A 21115-nucleotide genomic window follows, 5' to 3' on the forward strand; every position below is an offset into this window, starting at 1 on the left:
AACAGGCAGCACAGTGCTTAAGTAAGACTGGTCTGAGCTCCCACTCGGTCACTTACCAGCAGAGTCACGCTGGGAAGTTCATTAGGCTTTCTTGGCCTCACTGGGGATAGGGACATACAGAGTGCAGTGGGCAGCTGTGATTTGGGTTACTGGGCATCCTTGATGCCTCCTGAAAACAATGGGCAGATTTTATTTTGGGGAGCAGTCCTTTACATGCTAAACCGATGCAGTGCAAGTAGGACCGATCTAACCACACTCCCATGTCCAGGGGACTAACTAACTAACTAGCCAGGGTGTCCCATACCCCTCACTACAGGGATTGGTTAAGTGTGAGCATGGTACTTAAGCCAAGACAACAAGCCTCCGAAGCTGGGCTTTTCATAAAATTATTGGAAATGAGGTGATTCCTCTGCTGCAATTTCTAAACTGAGAGGTCATAATGCTGCTTCTGCTGGTGAGATAAACTAAAACAGAGAAAAGTGAAGCCAAGAGCTGTGGAGAAAGAGAACCAAAGTTGAGTTTGAGCAAGATCTGGAAAGAAATTTTCTATATATCTATACCTTTATCTACATCTAATCTGCCTACATATTTATCTATATATGAATATATATCTGTATACATAACCTTTATATATTCATGTCTATATGTCTGTCTTTCTTTCTATCTGCCTACCCAATAATATGCCCTAATGTTTGTCCCTGGACATTTTATTTACATAAGCCAATTAATCATATTTTTGGTTTAAGCCCATTTCAGTTAGGTTTCTGTCACTTGTAAGAGTTCTCACCTCACAGAGACATCATGAGGATTAATGAGCTGGTGTATCTTAAGTGCCTGGGTGATTGTCTTGCATACTACACACTCAAAATAAGTAGCCAGTAGTAATGCTGGTAGTCATCAGAATTGTAGTGGTAGTGACATATGTAAACAGTAAAATAACCTGGAAACTATGAATTACATCTGCACCATGGATTGTATTCTTTGGGAAATAACCTATTTTAAACTGGATAAACTTAGTCTCTTTGTACCTCCCTTCTCACATCTGTCAATCTGTGATATTAACAATTGACTTGCTTCCTTCCTAGGGAAGTTATAGAGATACAGAGAATTGGCATCTTCATCCTCTAACTTTCTGAATACTTTGAATATAATGCCTCTTGATTAGCATTTATTTAACCTGTTTACTTCCTCAGGTGAACAGGTGTTTCTTAGGTTATGAATCACATCTGTTGATCACCTTTGCATCACCATCTAGCATAATGCCTGATTTGTGACCGGTGTGACAGGCAGAATACTGTGTACCCACCAGTAAGATGTCCATGTCCTAATCCCTGAAATTTGTGCCTGTGTTAAATTACATGGCAAAGGGAAATTAAGGTTGCAGATGGGATTAGGATTGTTAATCAGCTAACCTTAAAAATATGGAGATTATCCTAGATTATCCAAATGGGCCCAATGTAATCACATGAGCTCTTAAAACCAGAAGGGGGAGATACTGTCTCAGACATTAGGGACTCTCAAGTCAATAGGCCAAGCCCTTGATCATGAGGTTTGTTAAGCTTATTTATGTGGCAGAGAAACAGCCTACCTATAGTTATGCCTAAGAGTTACTTCCAGAGGACCTCTTTTGTTGCTCAGCGGTGGCCTCTGTCTCTTTTAAACCCAACGCTGCAAGTAAAACATTACCCTCCCCCTTATGTAGGACATGACATCCAGGGAAGAAAGTCTCCCTGGCAACGTGGGATATGACTCCCAGGCTGAGCCTGGCCTTGGTACCTTGTGATTAACAATGCCTTCCTTACAAAAAGGGGGAAAGAATTGTAACACATCAGTTATCAGTGGCTGAGAGAGTTCAAACAGAGTCAAGAGGCTAAGCTAGAGGCTACTCTATGCAAACTTCAGCTAGATTTTGTTACTTATCATGTTTTGTCAAACACCGATCAAAACCATTCCTGCCAACCATAAAGCACACCTAGGGCTTTATCTGAGATTCAATAAAGGTTCCAGGCAATGTGATTACTTCAGGAACCTACAACCTCCAAATGGGTTCCTAGGCCAGGTAAGTCCTGAAACCCAGAGGGGCCAGCCTCTCCAGAACATCAACTTATTCCACCCCCCATCCCATATTATCAACAGCACTTTCCAACATGAAAAAGTCAGAATGGGCATATCCCAAATACCCCTAAAGATTGGGAGAAAGATCAAAGGAGAAGGTAGAGTTATAACAGAGAAGGCAGGATTTAACAAATGGGTATGACTGCTGAAATCATTATAGTGATATTTCGATTTAGTCTCCAGTGTCTTGGAGCAGCTAGAAGGAAAAACCTAAAGTTGTGGAACTGTATCCCATACCATACTCTGAAATCTGCTCTATAATTGTTGTGGTGTGCTTTGAAACTTATTGCTTTTTTGTATATATGTTATTTTTTCACAATAAAAAAATAATAAAAAACAAAAAAGTCTGGAAGAGGGAGATAGAACAGACGGTTAGAGAGATGTGACCTGAGGTGGATTTGCTCCACCACTGCTGACCTTGAAGATGGAGGGGAGGAGCCATGAGCCAAGGAATAATGGATGGCCTCTAGAAGCTGTGAATGACCCTCAATTTGCAGCCAACAGGAAAATGGGGGCCTTCCAACAGTCTGAATGATCAGAAAATGGGTCTTTCCCTAGTGCCCCCCAAAAGAAATACAGGCAGTGGACACCTGAGTTTAGCTTAGCCAGACCAGTGTCAAACTTCTGACTTCAGAACCATGAGATTAAAATTTGTGTTGCTTAAAGGAAATAAAATTTGGCAATATTGCTAAGGTAACATTAAAAAAAACGAATACAATGAGTCTGCAACAAAAGTCGAATGAGTGAAATTGCAAGAGAAAATATTTCGGGAGAGTGGGACAGAACACCCTGGTGGGTAAAATGTTATGCAGGAGAAAGAACATAAACTCATGTACACTAACTACATTTATTCTTATAAAATACTTCCTATTTGTGCTAGTATTTTATATTAAAAGCAAGGAAATAGTTTATAACAACTACAGTGTCAAGCTTTTGTGTGAACTTGGGAAAGTTACCTAATCTCTCCATTCTTCACTTTTCTTACCTGCTAACTTGAACAGTTGAGCTATTATGCTGGGCAAATGTAAGGCCCAAAAGTCTCTGCCCACTTCTGCACTCATGGCAGACATTACTAACTGATGACTGTACCATCCACAATGGCCTCACAATTCCCCATAACAGTCCAGGCCCAACAAGTTGATGGCAGCTCGAAGGATACTCATCTGCTACAGCTGGATAATAACTCAGGTCCTTTCAGCTCCAAATGCCAAGCTTTCCTGTATGGAATTTCCCTAGCTATACATTCATGCTTGTTTATTTTTATGATTGGTGGAGTACTTGGTTTTTCATAAATTTCTTATTTTCCTGATGAAATTTTCTCCATACTTGAGAACTTATTTATCTCTTTGTGAGAGGGATAACAGAAATGAACGGAGACATAAACCATTATTTATGCAAGGATTGAGACTTAGAATTTGAAAACTGTGCAGGAATTTAGTAAAACTGTTACATAATACCACTAGTCTATATTTCCTCTCTACACCACAGGAGAGGCCATAAAATCAGGCTAGAAGGGAAAAAACAAACATATTCCTAAATGGAAAGTAATTTCTAGAGATAGAAAGCTTATTTGGTTAGACTTTCCAAGTAAAAATTCACTGATTGCCTTTCCTTCTGAACTGAGGAGTTTTCAAACTTAGGTCTAAAATTTTTTTGTCATGAAAAATTGGGCACAACACCTGAAGAACACTGCAAATTGATTGAGGGTCTAAATTTCTTCAAAAGGAGATTCAAGAAATTTGCAAAAATAATTTTATTTTACAATAAAAAATTATCTGTAGTGGTAATACAGAACGTCTTTGTCATTATCACTTTCCTCGCATTATTATCTCCTAAATCCCCTTTGCTGAGCTCTCTCATTCTTATAATTCCTTTTTACTGCTTTCTGTCCTCTAATCCTCTGAAATTTTTGAAGTGTACAAAATTTGTCTTCATATTTGCATTATTCTATTCTTGAACAAGCCACATTGAGTGTGGTTGTTTTGTGCAAAAATTGCTAGATACAGTGCAAGTTTGGGGTACCCATTAAAAATATAAATTCCACAGGGTTGTATATCACATACACAATTTGTTAGGCAGTTTAAAAATCCGAGTAGTTCAGGTTGTGCTGAAAACACAAGGTAAGTGATGATGACTGTTTTAATTTGCTAGCTGCCGGAATGCAATATACCAGAAACGGAATGGCTTTTAGAAGAAGAATTTAATAAGTTGCTACTTTACACTTCTAAGGCTGAGAAAATGTCCCAATTAAAACAAGTCTATAGAAATGTCCAATCAAAGGCATCCAGGGAAAGACACCTTGGTTCAAGAAGGCTGATGAAGTTCAGGGTTTATCTCTCAACTGAGAAGGCACATGGCGAACACAGTCAGAGTTTCTCTCTCATCTGGAAGGGCACGTGGCAAACATGGTGTCATCTGCCAGCTTGTTCTCCTGGCTTCCAGTTTCATGAAGCTCCCCGGGAGGCATTTTCCTTTTTCATCTCCAAAGGACGCTGGCTGGTAGACTCTGCTTCTCGTGGCTATGTCGTTTTGCTCTGCTCGCTCTGAACCTCTCATTTTCCAAAATGTTTCCTCTTTCATAGGACTTCAGAAACTAATCAAGACCCACCCAAATGGATGGAGACATGTCGTCACCTAATTCAGTTTAACAACCACTCTTGATTGGGTTACATCTCCAGGGAGATGATTTGATTACAGTTTCAAACATACAGTATTGAATTGGGATTATTCTGCCTTTATGAAATGGGATTTAGATTAAGCATGGCTTTTCTACATTCTTTCAAACCAGCACAATGACCTGAATGATTTCAACACCCAGCCTTTATGTTGCATGTGACAGGAGGAATGAAACCCAAAAACATCTTTACAATGAAAGACTAAGATTCACATCTTCAACTACAAAGGGAGAGAGCATTTCATTAAAGTGAATCAAACTATCATCCCCTTTCACATGAACCCACCTAATATCTCAGGCAGGTAGAGCTGTGTAGCAGATGGCCCCTGCTGGCTTTGAAGGGTATTATGTAGACAATCCTGCCTTCCTCAAGCTATAACTCCAGCCTTCAGGCCTCTTCTGTTTCCAAGGACATGGACCACTAAAGATTGCTTCATTTTCATTGGTGCATTCACTATTTATTTATTGGATACAAATTATGGGTCAGACACTTGTTTGGGTACTGGGGCAACAGTCATGAGCAAGGGAAGCCCTTGCCCTGAGACAGACATAAAAACACGTGATGACAAAGCTGCTCAGTAATGCCATGAAAGAGGAAACACAGGAGGCTACAGGGTACGTATGCTACGAACCCACACTTGGGTGTAGAGAATGCCTCCTATTGGGAGTAAGCTGGTAGATGCTTAAGAATTATCCAAGTGAAGATTTGAAGGAAGAGTTATCAGCCAGGGGGATCTTATGGTGAGATGCATAGGCGTGTTAAATTCCAAAGGAGCCGTGATGATAAAAGAGGCTGGAAGGGCAACTGGGGTCAAATCAAACCATGTTAAGGAGAGTAGAGTATCTTCTGAAGGCATTATGTCTCAGCGGAATGGCATGATTACTGTTCAGATTGGTTTGCATGGCAGATATCTTCCAAATGCTAAATGCATAGTCTCTTTGATTCAGCAATTCTACTTCCACTTCTTGGTACTGTATTTATCCTACAGATAAACTTCCACATGTACTAAATGATGCATCAACAAAAATATTTCTTGACTGACTATAGGTAATAAAAGAAGAATTTATATTGTATAAATGGCCACCAATTAGGGACTAATTATGATAAATTTGTAACTGATAATCATGGTTATCAGTTGGAGTAGGGATGGAATTAACCTAATTTTCAATATTTAGTGTATTTTAAATTTTGTTCCATATGTATATAATACCAATTCAAAATAATTAAATTAAGAATTGTGAGCGTATAGTAGCAGCTGCTTTAGTCCAAGTGTTTTCAGTGTGGTCACATGCTTTAGTCCCTGTGAATATACAGAGTCACTGTCAATTCTATTTATAAAGCTCTAAGAAATCAAAGAACAGTGGGGAGTGTTCACAGGAGAGGGATGGTTATAACGAGCAGCTAGACAGTGAAAATGTCTATGAAACAGATTGTCAGACATTATACTGCAAGGGAAAATATGTCTATTGTGTACTGAAAACTGGCCTTTAAAAACAATATTCTTGGTAAAAAGTTGACTTTATCTACTTACATATGCATATAATTTACCTTAAAAGATATCAGAAGTAGCAGTCTTGGGCTCTTCACAGTTCAGAATTGGATTTTACAATAATCTATGTAACAATAATTTGTCATGCAATGGGAAACAGGGCCTATCTTGGGATAATTATTATCCTTGTAATTTGAGTTATTTTCATTTCCCTTGCAATGCTTGTTTCCAATTAACTGAATTTGGGCTCCCTTCAGCTTTCCTAGCCCACATATACAAGGAAAGACTAAATTGTAGGTCTGTTTATGCAGTTATGGCAAATACCCCTAAAAGGTTTTTTTAAATCTGATAGTGAAATTTTCAGTAAAGGAAGAAATATTAATGAAGGTTACAATGCATCCCACATTTAAGAATAAAAGTAAGTGTCTTTGGTGAAGTCTGAATTTTAAGTCTGTATGACATTGTATTTTCCTTTTTTATATAATAGCGTCATGAGTTATATTTCACCTGCCATCCAATGCACCTATTTAAAGTGCATAATTCAGTGGTTTTTTAGTATATTCAGAGTTCTGCACCTGTCACCGCAATCAATTTTAGGACGTTTTTATAACTCTGAAAAGAAACCCTGAATACAGTAACAGTCACTTTCCATTCCCCCAACTTCACCAAACCCAACTCTAGGCAACCACCAGTCTATTCTGTCTCTATAGATTTGCTGATTCTATAGTTTCATATGAATGGAATAATACAACAACATGTGGCCTCTCACTTAGCATAATGTTTTCAAGCTTCCTCCAGACTGTTGCACGTATCAATACTACATTCCTTTTTATTTCTGAATAATATTTCATCATATAAATATTCCATCTTTTATTTGACCATTCATCGATTGATGAATATTTGGCTTTTCCACTTTTTAACTACTATGAATAATGCTGCTAAGTCCATCCATGCATATGTTGTTGCATGGATATATTTATTCATTTATCTTGGGAATATACCTAGGAATATAGGTTGTGTTACGTGGCAGTTCTATGCTCAAACTTTCGAGGAACTTCCAGACTTATTTCCAAAGTGACTTCACCAAAATTTTATATTCGCACCAGCAGTGCCCAAGGACTCCAGTTTCTCCACATCCCTGTCAACATCTGTTATTAGCTGTCTTCACTTTTAAAATTTCTTTCTTTCTTTTAATTGTGGTAAGATGTATATAATAAAAATGATTTCATCCATATAAAGTGGCCAATTCTTTAACATTAAGTACAATTAATAATACTGTGCATAAGTACAATTGATAATACTGTGCAACTTTCACCATAAATATTTCCACACTATTTCATCACACCAAGCCAAAACTCACACTCATTTAGTAATAACCCCCCATTTCCCTGTCCCCCTACCCCTGATAACCATTATTCTGCTTTCTGTCTCTATGGATTTGCTTTCTCTAAGTGTTTCATTCAAAAGAAATTAAAGCATATTTGTCCTTTTGTGTCTGGCTTACTTCACTCAGCATGATGTCTTCAAGGACCCTCCATGTTTCAGTGTGAGCCAGTACTTCATTTCTGGTGAATGATAATCCATGGTATGGATATAAGGCATTTTGCTTCTCCATTCATCTGTTGATATGCATTTGGTTGCTCCTACCTTTCGGCTATTACGAATAATGTTGTAATGAACATTGGTGCACAAATATCTGTTTGCATCCTTGCTTCCAATTCTTTTGGGTATATGCCTAGGAATGGAATTGCTAGGTCGTACGGTAAATCTATGCTTAATTTACAGAGAACCTGCCAAATGTTTTTACACATAGGCTGCACCATTATTTATTCCCACCAACAATGTATGAGGATTCCTAGTTCTCTGCATCCTCACCAACAGTTGCTATTTTCTATTTTCTAAATAATAGCCTACCTGGTAGGTATAAAGTGTTATCTTGCTGTAGATTTTTTTTTTTTTTTTGGGTGCATGCTCTGGGAATCGAACCCGGGTCTCCCACATGAAAGGTGAGCATTCTACCACTGAACCACCGTGCACCCTCACTGTAGATTTTTATCACTCATTTGGCAGTGAGTCAACAGAGAGACAAAGGGAATACAACCAGTACGTTAATAAAGGTAATAAAGCTTCTGTCTTAAAACAGCCTTCCAGTAATTTTACATCAAAATGGGTTTTGCTTTTTCAAGTCTTCCTTTTGGGAGGTTATACATTTATTCCATCAGTGCTGCCTTTAACAAAATGCATGCACGCATCTTTTGAAATTGCTTTCAAAGATAACTTTTAAGCCATGATAGAAACTGAATTTCAATTTTAACCCTAAAATATTTTCCCTTTTAATTACCTACCTTACTTTTGAAATTGAGTTTTAGAATTATATGCATAAATAAATCATACATGAATTATATATAAATGTACCATATATCGTCTATTCTATAATACCATGAAATGAGTCAGGTTAACCAATGGGAATTTATTTGCTCATACTTTTGAGGCAGAGAAAATATCTAAATCAAGGCATCGTCAAGGCAATGCTTTCTTCCCAAAGACTGGCTGCTGGTGATCCTTGTCTCCTTTGTCACATGGCAAGGCACCTGGCAGCGTCTGCTGGGCTCTCCTTTCCCTTCCAGGTTTCATTGATTTCAGCTTCCTGCTTCTGCAGCTTTTTCTCTCATGTCTGAATTCATTCCTTTAGAAAAGACTCCACTAACAGGATTAAGACCCTTACTAATGGAGGTAGGTTGCAGCTTAACTGAAGTAGTCTCATCAAAAGGTCCTTGTTCTAATGGATTCATATCCATAAGAAGGGATTAAATTTAAGAACATGTTTTTCTGGGGTACATACAGTTCCAAATCATCACCATATATATTTTGCTATGTGTATCTTTGTGTGTTTGTGTGCATGCACATGAATATTTGGATAACTCTCAAAACGTATACAGCAGAATGTGAAAATTATTTCCAATGAACCTATGTTTCTTAATATTATTGGGTATAAAAACTGAACTTCTAAATTTTATGAATTTGAAGAAAACCACACACTGAAGACATGTTCTAGAACACCTTTGGAAAAGACTAAACCTGATTATCTCATAAATTAGAATCCATGTGAAAAATCTCATCCCCCAATTTAAACCCAATGACCAAAAAGACAAGATGTCAAAACTGAGGAAAATTGGTTTATTTTCCATTTTCCATTTTAAAATCTGTCTAATGTAGTCTTTCTTCATGGGACACAAGCATACACTTAGGTGCTTGGATTATAGAGATACAAGAAATAACTACTCAGAAGTGTCCAAACACAAAATAGAGGAAGGTCATTTAAATGAACAATCATATTTATACAAATACTTTTAAAAAGCTGGCCCTTAGTCTTCACACTAATATATTTGTGTATGTATGTATGTATGTGTGTGCAACCTAACAAACTTGTAACCAATCTGACTAAAAAAGTTAGCCATTTTAGCACAAAATATTCCAGAGAATTGGCAGTCAGACAAGTTCTCCTTTCTTTATTTAACCAGAAACAAAATACTTGTAACTTTCATTTTTAATGGCATATAGGACATTGTGTAATCAGGACATATCCGCCAGCTATTTAAAACTGCAATGGGCAGACTGTAAGCTGAGGGCCTGATCTTCAGGTTAACACTCTGGCTGACTTTGTACATGTCTACTACAATTATGAGACACTGGCGCACAACCTAATTCAGGATGGACTGGCTGAGGTTGTTTTCTGTTCCACTGGTGATACAAATGCTGGGCTAATAGCCAGTAAATGTGGATCTATCCTAGTTTCTGCAATAACAGGCTTTTTTGGGGGGTGGGGGGTGGGAGGAGAGAGTCTCTGTTTAATTCTGTGTAAAAAAAAATCAGAGTAGCTGACTTCTATAATTCAGGCTTGTTCTAAAATTGACTTAATACACACACACATATATATTCGAGATCATAGTCACTGTTCTAAAAATTCAGTGTCCAGAACACCTACAAAGTGGGGATACATGCTTAACAAAGATGTCTTAACTGCATTTTCATTGAATAAGAAACACCTATTCTGGGGAGATCCCTCTTTCCTCCAAATTATCCTTCCTGAGCTGAAATTCCAGAATAAGAATTCATCATTTGGTTTGAAGCTCTGAGGCATTTATAGCACAAATATTTGGGGGGAGTGAATGTAACTGTGGTGCATTTCTCAGCTCTCCTCGCTCTCGGGGCAATGTCTGCCCGCGATGCTCCGTGCCCCAGGCTAGCACAGGCTCAGCAGCCCAGCCTTGCACTAGCCTGCCATCGGGGTGGCGTTCGAGAGTCCAGGCCTGAGCAAAGGGTGGGCCTCCATCCTGGAGAGTTCACAGAGGACTGAACACATTTGCCAGACACAAAAGTGTCACTTCTGCTGCAAGGTTAGCAGCAACCCTGCGCTGATGCCAGTAAGAGCCTCCCTCGGTGGCATCAGAAACAACAGCTCACATGCTTTCTGCACAGTAAACCTGCAGGGTTCACTTCCATGGTGCCAGCCCAGGGAATGGCCACCGGCTCACCCCTGCACAGCTCCCTGGAGCTTGCAACCTCGGTGCTCACTGAGATGAAGGCCAGGAAGTTCTTGCCGCTGCTACAGCTCCTGTCCAGGGCAACCCTCCACGCACAGTTTTCTCAACTCTCCCTGGTCTAATTCCTTTCATGTCTCCTCTTAGATCAGGCAAAGTATAGAGATGAAAAGCAGAGAATTAAACTACATTAAAATTTCCCCGACGGTTATCTATATGGATAGCTTGTGAAGGATATGATCAGCTTTATCAGCAGACCCGGAGACAGATGAACTTATTCACAGCTCTTCTTGGCTCTTTAGCAAGGATCTTTCTGGATGAGTTTAAGCCGATGTCTTCCCCCAGGCCACCCAACTGCAGGCACACACAGCCAAATCAGAAGCCGCCATCATCCTCTAAATCTGTGGCATTTTACTCATCCGCCACATGCCAGGCTAGACTTGTTCCCATTGAACTTGGGACTCTATCCTCAGAGACCCTGGGAACTCTGTATTCGTGGAGGCAAAGTATTGCTACCCCACTTCTGGAGATGAAGAAAGTGAAACCTTGTAGTAGATCTGTCCTTGAAAATTCACAGGGACTGGCAGAATCCAGTTAACCTAATTTTTACTCCAAAGCTCTTTTCTTCCACTATGTTCCCTTGCCAAAGGCAAAAGAGCTGTCATGAATACATACAGAGGTGGAAGTCAGGGAAAACAATCTTAAGTATTAATGATGTAAGTTCAGATCGAAAGGTATGAATTTGACTAGACTTCAGAAAGTGTTTTAACAGTAGCCAGTCTCACACTGCAACGGTACTGGATTTTTACTTAATTTTTTCAAACTTTTGTCGTAGTTCTTTATTTTATTCTGGGAATACTGTGTCCCTCCACTTTGGTCTTTTGGCCTAAACATTTGATGCATTCATTAAAATACTTTGTGTGACATCAAATGATGCTTTAACTAAAATCAACTCTCATGATACTGTTTTCTAGAAAAAATAAATAGTCGTGCAATTCATTAAATAGTGAAACAAATTCACACATTAGGGAAATATAGACATTGAAAGTAGTAGAGAGGTACAAATTAAAATCTATGGGAAGCAGAATTTTCTACTAAGATGCTCCTTTAATGTGAACATTTTTCAAGTCTTTTAACAATCTTACCAACATCTTACAGCAGCAACGTCAGAACAGGATTGTGGAGCTGCTTCTTCTGTCACAGCTGTGAATTCTCACATGAATGATGAGAGAAAATATTTTAAAAAGTCCTTTCCAATTTGACCAATTGTGCATGTCAAGGTATTTTCTCCCGTAGTTTTCTCTCATTGAAATATTTTTCTCTTGCCTGCAGTACCAAGGCATAGCCACAAGGTGTCTCGCCTCCTCCATCATGCATCATCATCAGGCCTGTCAAGGTAACTAACAGCAGCAGCCCACAGTATTTTCCCAAGAGATAGAAACATAACCTTATTCTTGTCACAGCTAAAAAAAAAAGGAATACAGAATTTACATATAATTCTCAAAATGTGTTTTATCTCGATTGTCAGTGAAATCCAGCAGGTCAACTTTTACTTTTTTCCTCCCAATATTTTCTCTATGAAAATAGAGCAGCAAAATATGCCAAATCTATTTCATCTGTCGATCAAATCGTAATTTTCGTAATGTTTGTTACCATAGCACCCACAGCCTACAATGCTCTGTTTTCTTAATTTTGGTTCACTATTATCAGTAAGCGCTCCTGGATTTCTCTAGGGGACTCTAGAATAAGGTGAGGGAGTGTGGAGAGGGAACCCCACATAATTATGACAATGATGAGCTGACATCATAGGATCCGAAAACAAGTCCCACCCCCTCACTTGAAAGATGAAGAAAATGAGTGTCTAAATAGCGGCGCATTATGTGAACTAAGCTTGCGAAGAAAACCCACTTTGAGCTCAGTAATGCCTAACATTCAATGACAGGTTTCAACCTGAAAAGCATTTCAGAATTTCTTCATAATTAATTTTTCAAACACTCCCTCAGTGATGTGTCAGTTCTATTCTTTAACAGGAAAACCACAAGAGATCTTAGTTCAAGTATTTTTCCTTTACCTCCTACAGCAGACTCAGAATTGAGCATACAAGGAGGAGCTCTTGTTTTCAAGGTTTGCTGTCAGAACATTTGGTCATGGCCTTGTGTAATAACCTTAATCAAAGACATCTCACAGTCATAGACATGCATTCTCAGGTATTTTGTTTTTAAATAAGTGATCAGCTTACAAAAGATCATAGAAACATAAAGGAGCAGATGATAAAAAATATATAAATTAAAACGTTCATGTTCAGGCCATGGACAAGTAATATAGCATCATATAGAAACCATGCACGGATTATTGAATTTAAATAACATGTTGGTCAAATTATAAATAACTCCTGATTATTTAGAGGATATGTGTCTGTTCTGAAACTTCCAAATGGTTCACTGACCCCAAAGGGCTCACTCTTTTGTGGATGACAGGAATCCTAAGTAGCAGTATATTTAATCTAATCAAAGATATGGGGGAAAGAACTGGAAGTCCTATAATTCTATAGCTCTAAAAGTTGGGGTGCAAAAAACCCTAAGGAAGGATTATTACTGTGGCAAAAGTTAGTTGCTGGAATGAAATATCTTGACACTAACTGATGCTTACTTGGGCAGCTCCCTGTAATGGGCTTCCGGCAGTTGTGTGTTGCTGTAATACTTTTGGAGGTTGACATAACAAGTAAGTGAAGAACCCCTAATAGCTTCCTACAGGGGATCTCTGTCCTAGGAGCTGCAAATTGAATGCATTTTCGAATCGTAAGGGAACCACTATAATTGCATTTGTTGAATTTGAAGGAAGCTCAATCTATCCCTTCAAATCCTGATGATACGTGTTGACTTTTTCAGCATTAAAAATGGAAATAAAATAATTAATTAAATTAAAAGAGGAAGAATTCCTGGTGGCAAGAATAAGATCAGCCTAGTTGGTTAATTCTTTTTACTAACTCTGCATTTAATGTCACTGCGCATAAGAGAAGAATGTAGAGTGACAACTCTGATTCTCACATCACCTGAGTAGCTACTCATCATTAATTAAAAACAACAACAACGAACTACTCTGACCTTCTGTGACTAATTTCTATAATGCTTATAAATATCCAGAAAATAAGTATCGATAATGGTGTTTTGCTCAGTCTGAGTTGTTTGCTGAAAGAAGGAAAGAGTGTTAATGGGATGTACGAAATAGAATTGTATTTGACCCTAGCATGGCTCTAATACACACATACACACACGCAACTTCAACAGCCATTTCTTTATGCTCTTGTTACTTATGTAAGATAAAGCAACATGAAATTTTCAGCAAATAGACTCAGAGATGAAAACTTGTTACTAACTTGAAGAAGAAATATAATTCTATGGCCTCATCACATCATTTGTTTCCATGTACTACAGAAGCAATACAGGCAAAACCCAACCTTCTCCAAGTCATGTTTAAGGCTAGGTAATGATTGTTAACACTTTGCCCTCAGAATTCTCCTTTTACAAAGTATTACTGCGATATATATAGTTATACGATAGGTTTGTGACTAGAAGCTGAAGCATTTCCAGATGAGCGTAGAGGTCCTTTCAATGATTCTGATGATGAAAGCATAGAAAATTGCAGCTGTATCTTCAAGGTTGTATCAGTGGGAGGAAATACAACAAGGCCAACAAACATCATATAAGAAAAAAAACAACAACGAGAGATTGGTTGGCAAAACCCTGCCCTGCACTGTACCTGTACAGATGAAACTGGACAGTCCTCCGTAGATAACTTCATCATTGTCGGGCAATATAAATGGACACCTTGTCTGAACCTCCAAACAGTATTGCTTGCAAGGAATTGTCTTTCTGCAGTTAAACTGTGTGACTTCAAAATACTGGGAACAGAGCCAGGCTTTGTAGACAATCTGAAAGAAGAGAAGAATCAAAAATATGGAGGGATGACAACAATTCTGTCTCTAACGGAAGGACATGCTGTGCTGTGGGAAGCATGCGGTGGTTTCAGAGAGATTGTAAGAAAAACTCTCATCTGGGGGAAGCATAGTTACACAATGCCAGCTGCGAGTGATAAGAACGTAGCAACCAAAGTCTTTGCAATCGGAGCAAAACGTTATTTGATTGAGCCTTTAGTAAAACAGAGAAGACATTTAGGCTTTTGATTTGATATAGCTCATTTGCAAAACAATAGATTTAAGCAAGGACCGATTTTTTTTTTTCAATAAATCCAACGACTTAGAAAGTGAAAGGAATAATTGACCGTTTTGATATACCGTAGCTATTGACTGCAATGGGCAAGGTCAGCTAGCGAGTCTTTCCAGTTCCCGGTGCACTGTCTATGCTTCCAATTGCCACTAGATGGCACTGACTGCTTTATAATGATACCCAGAAGGCCGTGAGAAAACAATCCCCGCTAGTTAGTGCTTGAACTTCAAGAGTCACAGAAACAGCAGAAATGAACATTTAGATTTATGACTCACATCAGTGTCATTGCTCAAAAGCCCGGACAACCTCAACATAGTTAGACATGATATTCTGTGGTGTGTTTAGAAGGAGGAGGAGGGAAACATCAGAACAACTTGAATTTGGGGGATCATGGGGAACATTGATATTAAGTATTTATTTCCTTTCTCTTTTTTTGCACGGACAGGCACTGGGAATCGAATCCGGGTCTCATGCCTGCTGAGCCACCGTGGCCCGCTCTTTATTTACTTTTAAAATGATGTTGAAGGATTTTGAGTTCATTTATACCTTTGCTGTTTGGTGGCTATTTAGGAAGAACATAAAAACTTTGAAAAAATTTACTTTTTCTAGTATAGGAAACAAACTGAACCTAAACTGAAATAATGACAAAAGAACCCCTCTACGATATAGATTACTGAGATTCAGAATTATTTTCCAGATCCTTGCACTGATGGCTTTCATCTGTCTGTTTCTAGAGTTAAAAATATTTAGGTAATATTTAGTCAACTATATTCCACCTAGAAAAGTAAATGGCTTTTTATATTACCCTATGAGATCATACCTTGTTTATATTCTATTCTATGCACAGTTTTAAGCACGCTACATTTTTTTCCCACATAATTCTCACCACAAACATAGAAGATAACTATTAGTCACATTTCACACAGGAATAGTAATCAGTTTTGGAAGTGGAGAATCCAGAATTCAAACCCAGGTTATGAGGAGATTCCAAATGCTATGCTCTTAATAATTATGCTGTGCTTAACCTGAAAAGGCATTTATTTTTAGAAAAATGTATGTGTAAGTGTAGAAATCACAAAGGAATTTTGTAAGTAATTACTGAAACCAGTACTGCCTTGCATGTCCCAAGTTAAAGTCCATTTGGTATAAGGAAGATTGGATTGAATTTTTATTTATAACTAATTTATTAACTTAATCAAAATAAGGCTTTTTTATTTAATCAGAAGTGTCTCAATAGGGTAATATGGAATAAATATGAAATTTAGAACTCATTTCGATATTTAAAAGTAATTTATTTGCTAAATTACTAATCATACATAATCACTATATAACTTGTTAGGAAAACATGCAAATAATTAGTATTTTTACAGATCATTTAAATGGGTATTAACATTAAAGATACATTGAAGAATTTTACCAGAAGAAATACAATAAAATAGTTGAGGAAATCACTAAGAATTCTTCAATTCCCACAGGGAAACAGGGGTGTGGGGAGTGGAAGTGGCCCCCGTACAGAGGTGGCAGGTGGGAGCGGAGCTGTCCTGGGGCCAGAAAGAGCCTAGAAGCATCAGTTTAAGAAGAAGGAAAAATGAAAATAGTTTTTTAGCCATCCTTTGGAGAAGTTGAAGATGCATTTCAAAATGCCATTGATATTGGTGTAATATGCCATAACCTGTAATGTGTCATGACAGCTCCTAATCTAAGAATGGCTGGTGTCTATTTTGTGATTCCTGGTTTTGGAAGCCTCTTCATGGTATTAGAGGAAGTTGAATATGTTCATGTTTGCAGTTCCAATTTAACAAAATTTCATTGTGAGAAAACTCACATTGTGCACATTTCTGGGATTCTAAGAACTAGGGTAGTCTGTTTCTCTTAGGGAATATTCTGGCATAATTCTAGCGAGTTGCATATATTTTTATGGGTCGAATTGTGCTCTCTGCCCCCCTTCCCTCTATGCCTTGGCACAGTTGTTCAAATTAAAATGGGTTCTGTATAGCAAGACACTTCCTGTACCTGTAAACTCTGTCTTAGGAAACAGCCTGTTCTTGCTCACGGATGCCTGTCACATGCTGAGGTCTCCTGGAACGTGTACATATACTCCTCTCAGTCACTTCTTCACAATTGCCCAACTGGAACAGATTCATTTTGATTTGGGTTCTTTAGATCCTATCTCAACCATGATTCTTTACAGATTTTTTGACTCAAGAAACTAGTGAATGATCAAAGCTTATTTTTATAAATATCTGGTACTAGTTATGAAAAAAAAAAAGGAGTCATGATTGGCAGAGACACTAGCCGAATTCTGGAGATTCCATGGGGCCGTAACTAGCTCTCCAGGCAGATTTCTCTGCATCAACAATCCTCAATTCTGATGCCATAGCTTCTAGACTTTTGAGAATGCAATGAAATTTCTTCATTCGAGCTTTCAATATCTTCTAGAATTTTAGTTCGACAGAGGAAATATATCCGAAAGTAATGGTGGAAAACTTGTGTGGGCAGGCAAAATAAGTAGGACAGAAGAAAGATTTTATTTTTACTTAAGAGATTAAGATGATTGAGAAGCAATTTTTATATAACCGAAGGGCTCATCTCTTCTCAGTATAAATATGTTGATGAAAAAAGAGGCAGAACATGTGTACTCTGTGTGCTAAAGTATTCCAGAGTAAACTGGAAAAACCTTGTGGAGGAATTAAGAAAATTCCTCTCTAATCCTGAAAAAAATCATTTGTAAAGCAAACTATCAAGTTATTAAAAATATGAATATTAAGTGCCTGAGAATATACTAAGACTAGAAGAAAAAGAGGGAAAAGTTGCTTATTCTTGTCTTCAGTCTCTGTGGGGATATGTACTGATGATTGTTGTTATTTTTCTACGTGAAATCAGATAATAAGACAAGAAGGAAAATAATAAATGGGCAAATACTGGCATGATATAAAGAGCTCTTTTGCCAGAAGAGATGTACAGAAATAAAAAGGCTGTCTTGTGAAGTACTGAGTTCTTAAAAATTGGAAAAATTAGAGAAGAGTTTAGATAACTTTTGTCAAAAATGTTGTGAAGAGGATTCCTGTGTTAGGAAGGTGAGAAAAATAAATGGCTCTGAGATGCTTTCCAACTCGCTTCTAGAATTTCTTTGATGGAAGGAGGTTGAGAAAGGCAGAGGTTTTATGGTGGAACAAAGCTAAAGAGAAGATGATTAATTTTACACTGCACTGAAGGATTTTCAAACAGACGCACATGATGCACAATGAATGTTCTTGTCTTATTTTATAAGAATGATGGAATATAAGGAAGGTCAGAGATCTTTATTTAATGACTTAGCCTTCTCATTTATAGAGAAATATTGGGCAGATTGCTTTTCTAGTTGTCACTGAATAATATTAATGATCATAGGATGGTATACAATAATTTTGCGAAGGAACAAAAATATGAGTAAGTTTTCTGGTGACAAATTAATGACAAAACTATATCTACCCCACTCTCCTCATTGAGAAGTTTGATATTTCTCTCTCTGCAGAACTGATGTTATTACCAGCTAATTATGTACATGAAGGGCATCTCAAAAATACATTCACACTCATGCTTTCACCCTGCTCTATGTCCCTTGAAAATGACTATTGATTACACAAAAAGTTTGCTTGACAGCTGCCTATTGTGCAATAAATAGGAAATATTTTCAAATTACAGACTAGAAAAGGAACAGCCTAAATTATAATATGGCCTAATTGAGAATGTTATTTTTACTTAATATTTACTTAATATGTAAGGATTTTTTTCTCTCTCTCTATTTACTTTCTCCAAAGTGTTTTCTCACGAATTTCCTGAGAATTGTTTGAGAAATATTTCACAAATAAGGAAACAGAGACACAAAGACTTTATACAGCACATGAATAGAATTCAGGTCTCTCAATAACTAAGCCAGTACTTTTTTTTTTTTTTTTGGTGGGGGCAAGATTAGTCAGGAGATATCTGTAAATATGAGATTATAAAGATGTCTCAAGCTACCATGGGAATGGAAGAATCCAGGATCCTTAGGGCAGGCTGTGAAGCTGGCATCTCCAATGAAGGGTCTAGACAAACTCCACAGGAGAGGCTCGCTGGCTGAAAATGTCGTGAAAAAGTCTCTCTTCTTCCTTAAAAATCTCCAATGGATTGGATTAGCTCATCGGTGGAAGGCATGCCTTAGTTGATCGCAGATGTAATCAGCCACAGATGCAATCAACTGACTGATGATTTAATACACCAGCCTTCCGGTTTATCAGCTAGCCATGAAATATCCTTGCAGCGATGGCCAGGCCAGGACTTGCCTGACCAGACAACTGGGCAGCATCACTTGGCCACGTTGACACCAGAACCTAACCATCACAGGGACGCTTGGTGGAAGCTTCCTGAGAAGACTTAGAAAGTGCAAGAAAATATGGAAAAGTCTAGCTCCTGAAATCACAAAGTTGTGGCTTCCCCAAGCTAGGAAGGGTCTTGGAGATCACTTAGTTGAGCCTCTCGATTTTGAAGTAGGAATTGGCACCTGGAAAGATCACAGTTGATGACAATAGAGGAAGATGTGGGCCTGCAATCCAGACTGATTTTCCATGCCACTATTTTAATAACACACCATATTATCTCAAAGGCATTGACTATTATTCGTTCATAGTATATTGCATATTTTGCAAATCACCTCATTTCAGAACCACGCCTTTGAAGCGTGTTCACTTATAATTCGGTACAATGGACCGGAATGAGGCACTCCCCATTTCCTCCTGGGGGCAAACTCCCAAGTCTCTGCTCTGCAGTCACATCAGCTCCCAGACTCCCTCTGTTATGCTGGGGCCTATCGAAAGATGTAATTTAGGACAGCAAGGGGAGTGGAGGACGGGCATTCCAAGGGAATTGTGATCCAGCAAACTCATTTCCAGTCTTCTGATGAAGACTGATTTTTTTAAAGATAATTTTCAGCTTTCAGAAAAGCTTTAGTTATTACGGCACAGATACAGTTGAGTTCAAAACCTCAGGAGTCAGACAATGGGTGAACTCTTTTTTTGCTTGATGGTTGTGGGAAGAAATTAACCTATGGAACTCCAGAAGGATGTGATTTATGGGCTATAAGGATGAGCCCAAAATAGCCATCGCTACCTTTTTGTTAATTAGAGGTTATAAGTGGTGCCCAGAATAATTAGTACTGCCGTTATGTCAGCATGCACCTCTGTTACACTCTAGCACCATACCTTGTTCTAGACATGCCATGTGACTACAGTTACAACACTTGCCCCCATTATCCCCAAATCTATTTCTCTATTTTAGAGACTACCCAAATACTTTAAAACATGCCAATATAGAATTAACCGAGTCCAAGTTACATGTCCTCAAAAAGTCATAAAAAATCTCCTTGCCCTGTTTTAATTGCAATATAAATATGCATATATAAATGTATATGTTTATTTAATATTTAGTCAACAAAGAGTCCCCTTCTCTGTTCTCCTTTATAAAGCAGGGAACAATTAGATTTGCATTTCTAGTATGCATTAGTCTGCTGGAGAAAAAAAGCCATGATGGGTATTAATTTTTTCTTATCAAGAAAAAAAGTCAGATATTAAAAATGATTGTCCTTTCCATAGTCAAAGGTTGCTTTCTGTTTTTTTCCCCCATGTATTAGTAAAAACTTGTTTTCTTTTCACATTTGTAGATCTATTTTATGACGTCTTTTTCTGTCAGCTCTAATGCTTCAGTGGCCTGAGTTTTCAGCGTGTGTGGGTAAGCTAATTGGCTGGGTAGGCGTTAGTCTGCTACACGAATGGGCTCAGGCTAATGTATCTTGATGCATAATACATGTAACAAGTATCAGTGGGGGTGAAAGTCAGGTTCATTTTGACTTCCATATATTTGCAAACCTGTTTACTTCTGTATCTGTGTCAGTGTTTGCTTAAAACATGCTGCATCCAGAAATTGGAAATAGTGCTATATTCTGAGAGGGGAACTAGAGAAAAAAAAAACAAAACACTGTGTAAGTCATCTCCAGATGAGTCAACTCATCTCTGGAAGTATATTAAGAGATGGGTAGTTAAGAGCCAGACTCTT

The 21115-nt window shown here is 38.0% G+C and overlaps 1 protein-coding gene across 3 annotated transcripts in view; it reads right to left on the minus strand.

Moving 5' to 3' along the window:
- The window catches only part of NALF1 (NALCN channel auxiliary factor 1), a 636618-nt gene that overhangs the window by 18633 nt on the left and 596870 nt on the right, over positions 1 to 21115 (minus strand). For 2 of the 3 annotated variants that reach the window (XM_077158647.1, XM_077158649.1), the window contains exon 2: positions 14580 to 14751. In XM_077158647.1, coding sequence (XP_077014762.1) covers positions 14580 to 14751 — 172 coding nt within the window. Of the gene's footprint in view, positions 1 to 11852; positions 12284 to 14579; positions 14752 to 21115 lie in introns of those variants that run through there. The other variant, XM_077158648.1, reaches the window with a different exon arrangement.

The sequence above is a fragment of the Tamandua tetradactyla genome, chromosome 4, assembly GCF_023851605.1.
Source record: "Tamandua tetradactyla isolate mTamTet1 chromosome 4, mTamTet1.pri, whole genome shotgun sequence".
Classification (NCBI taxonomy): domain Eukaryota; kingdom Metazoa; phylum Chordata; class Mammalia; order Pilosa; family Myrmecophagidae; genus Tamandua; species Tamandua tetradactyla.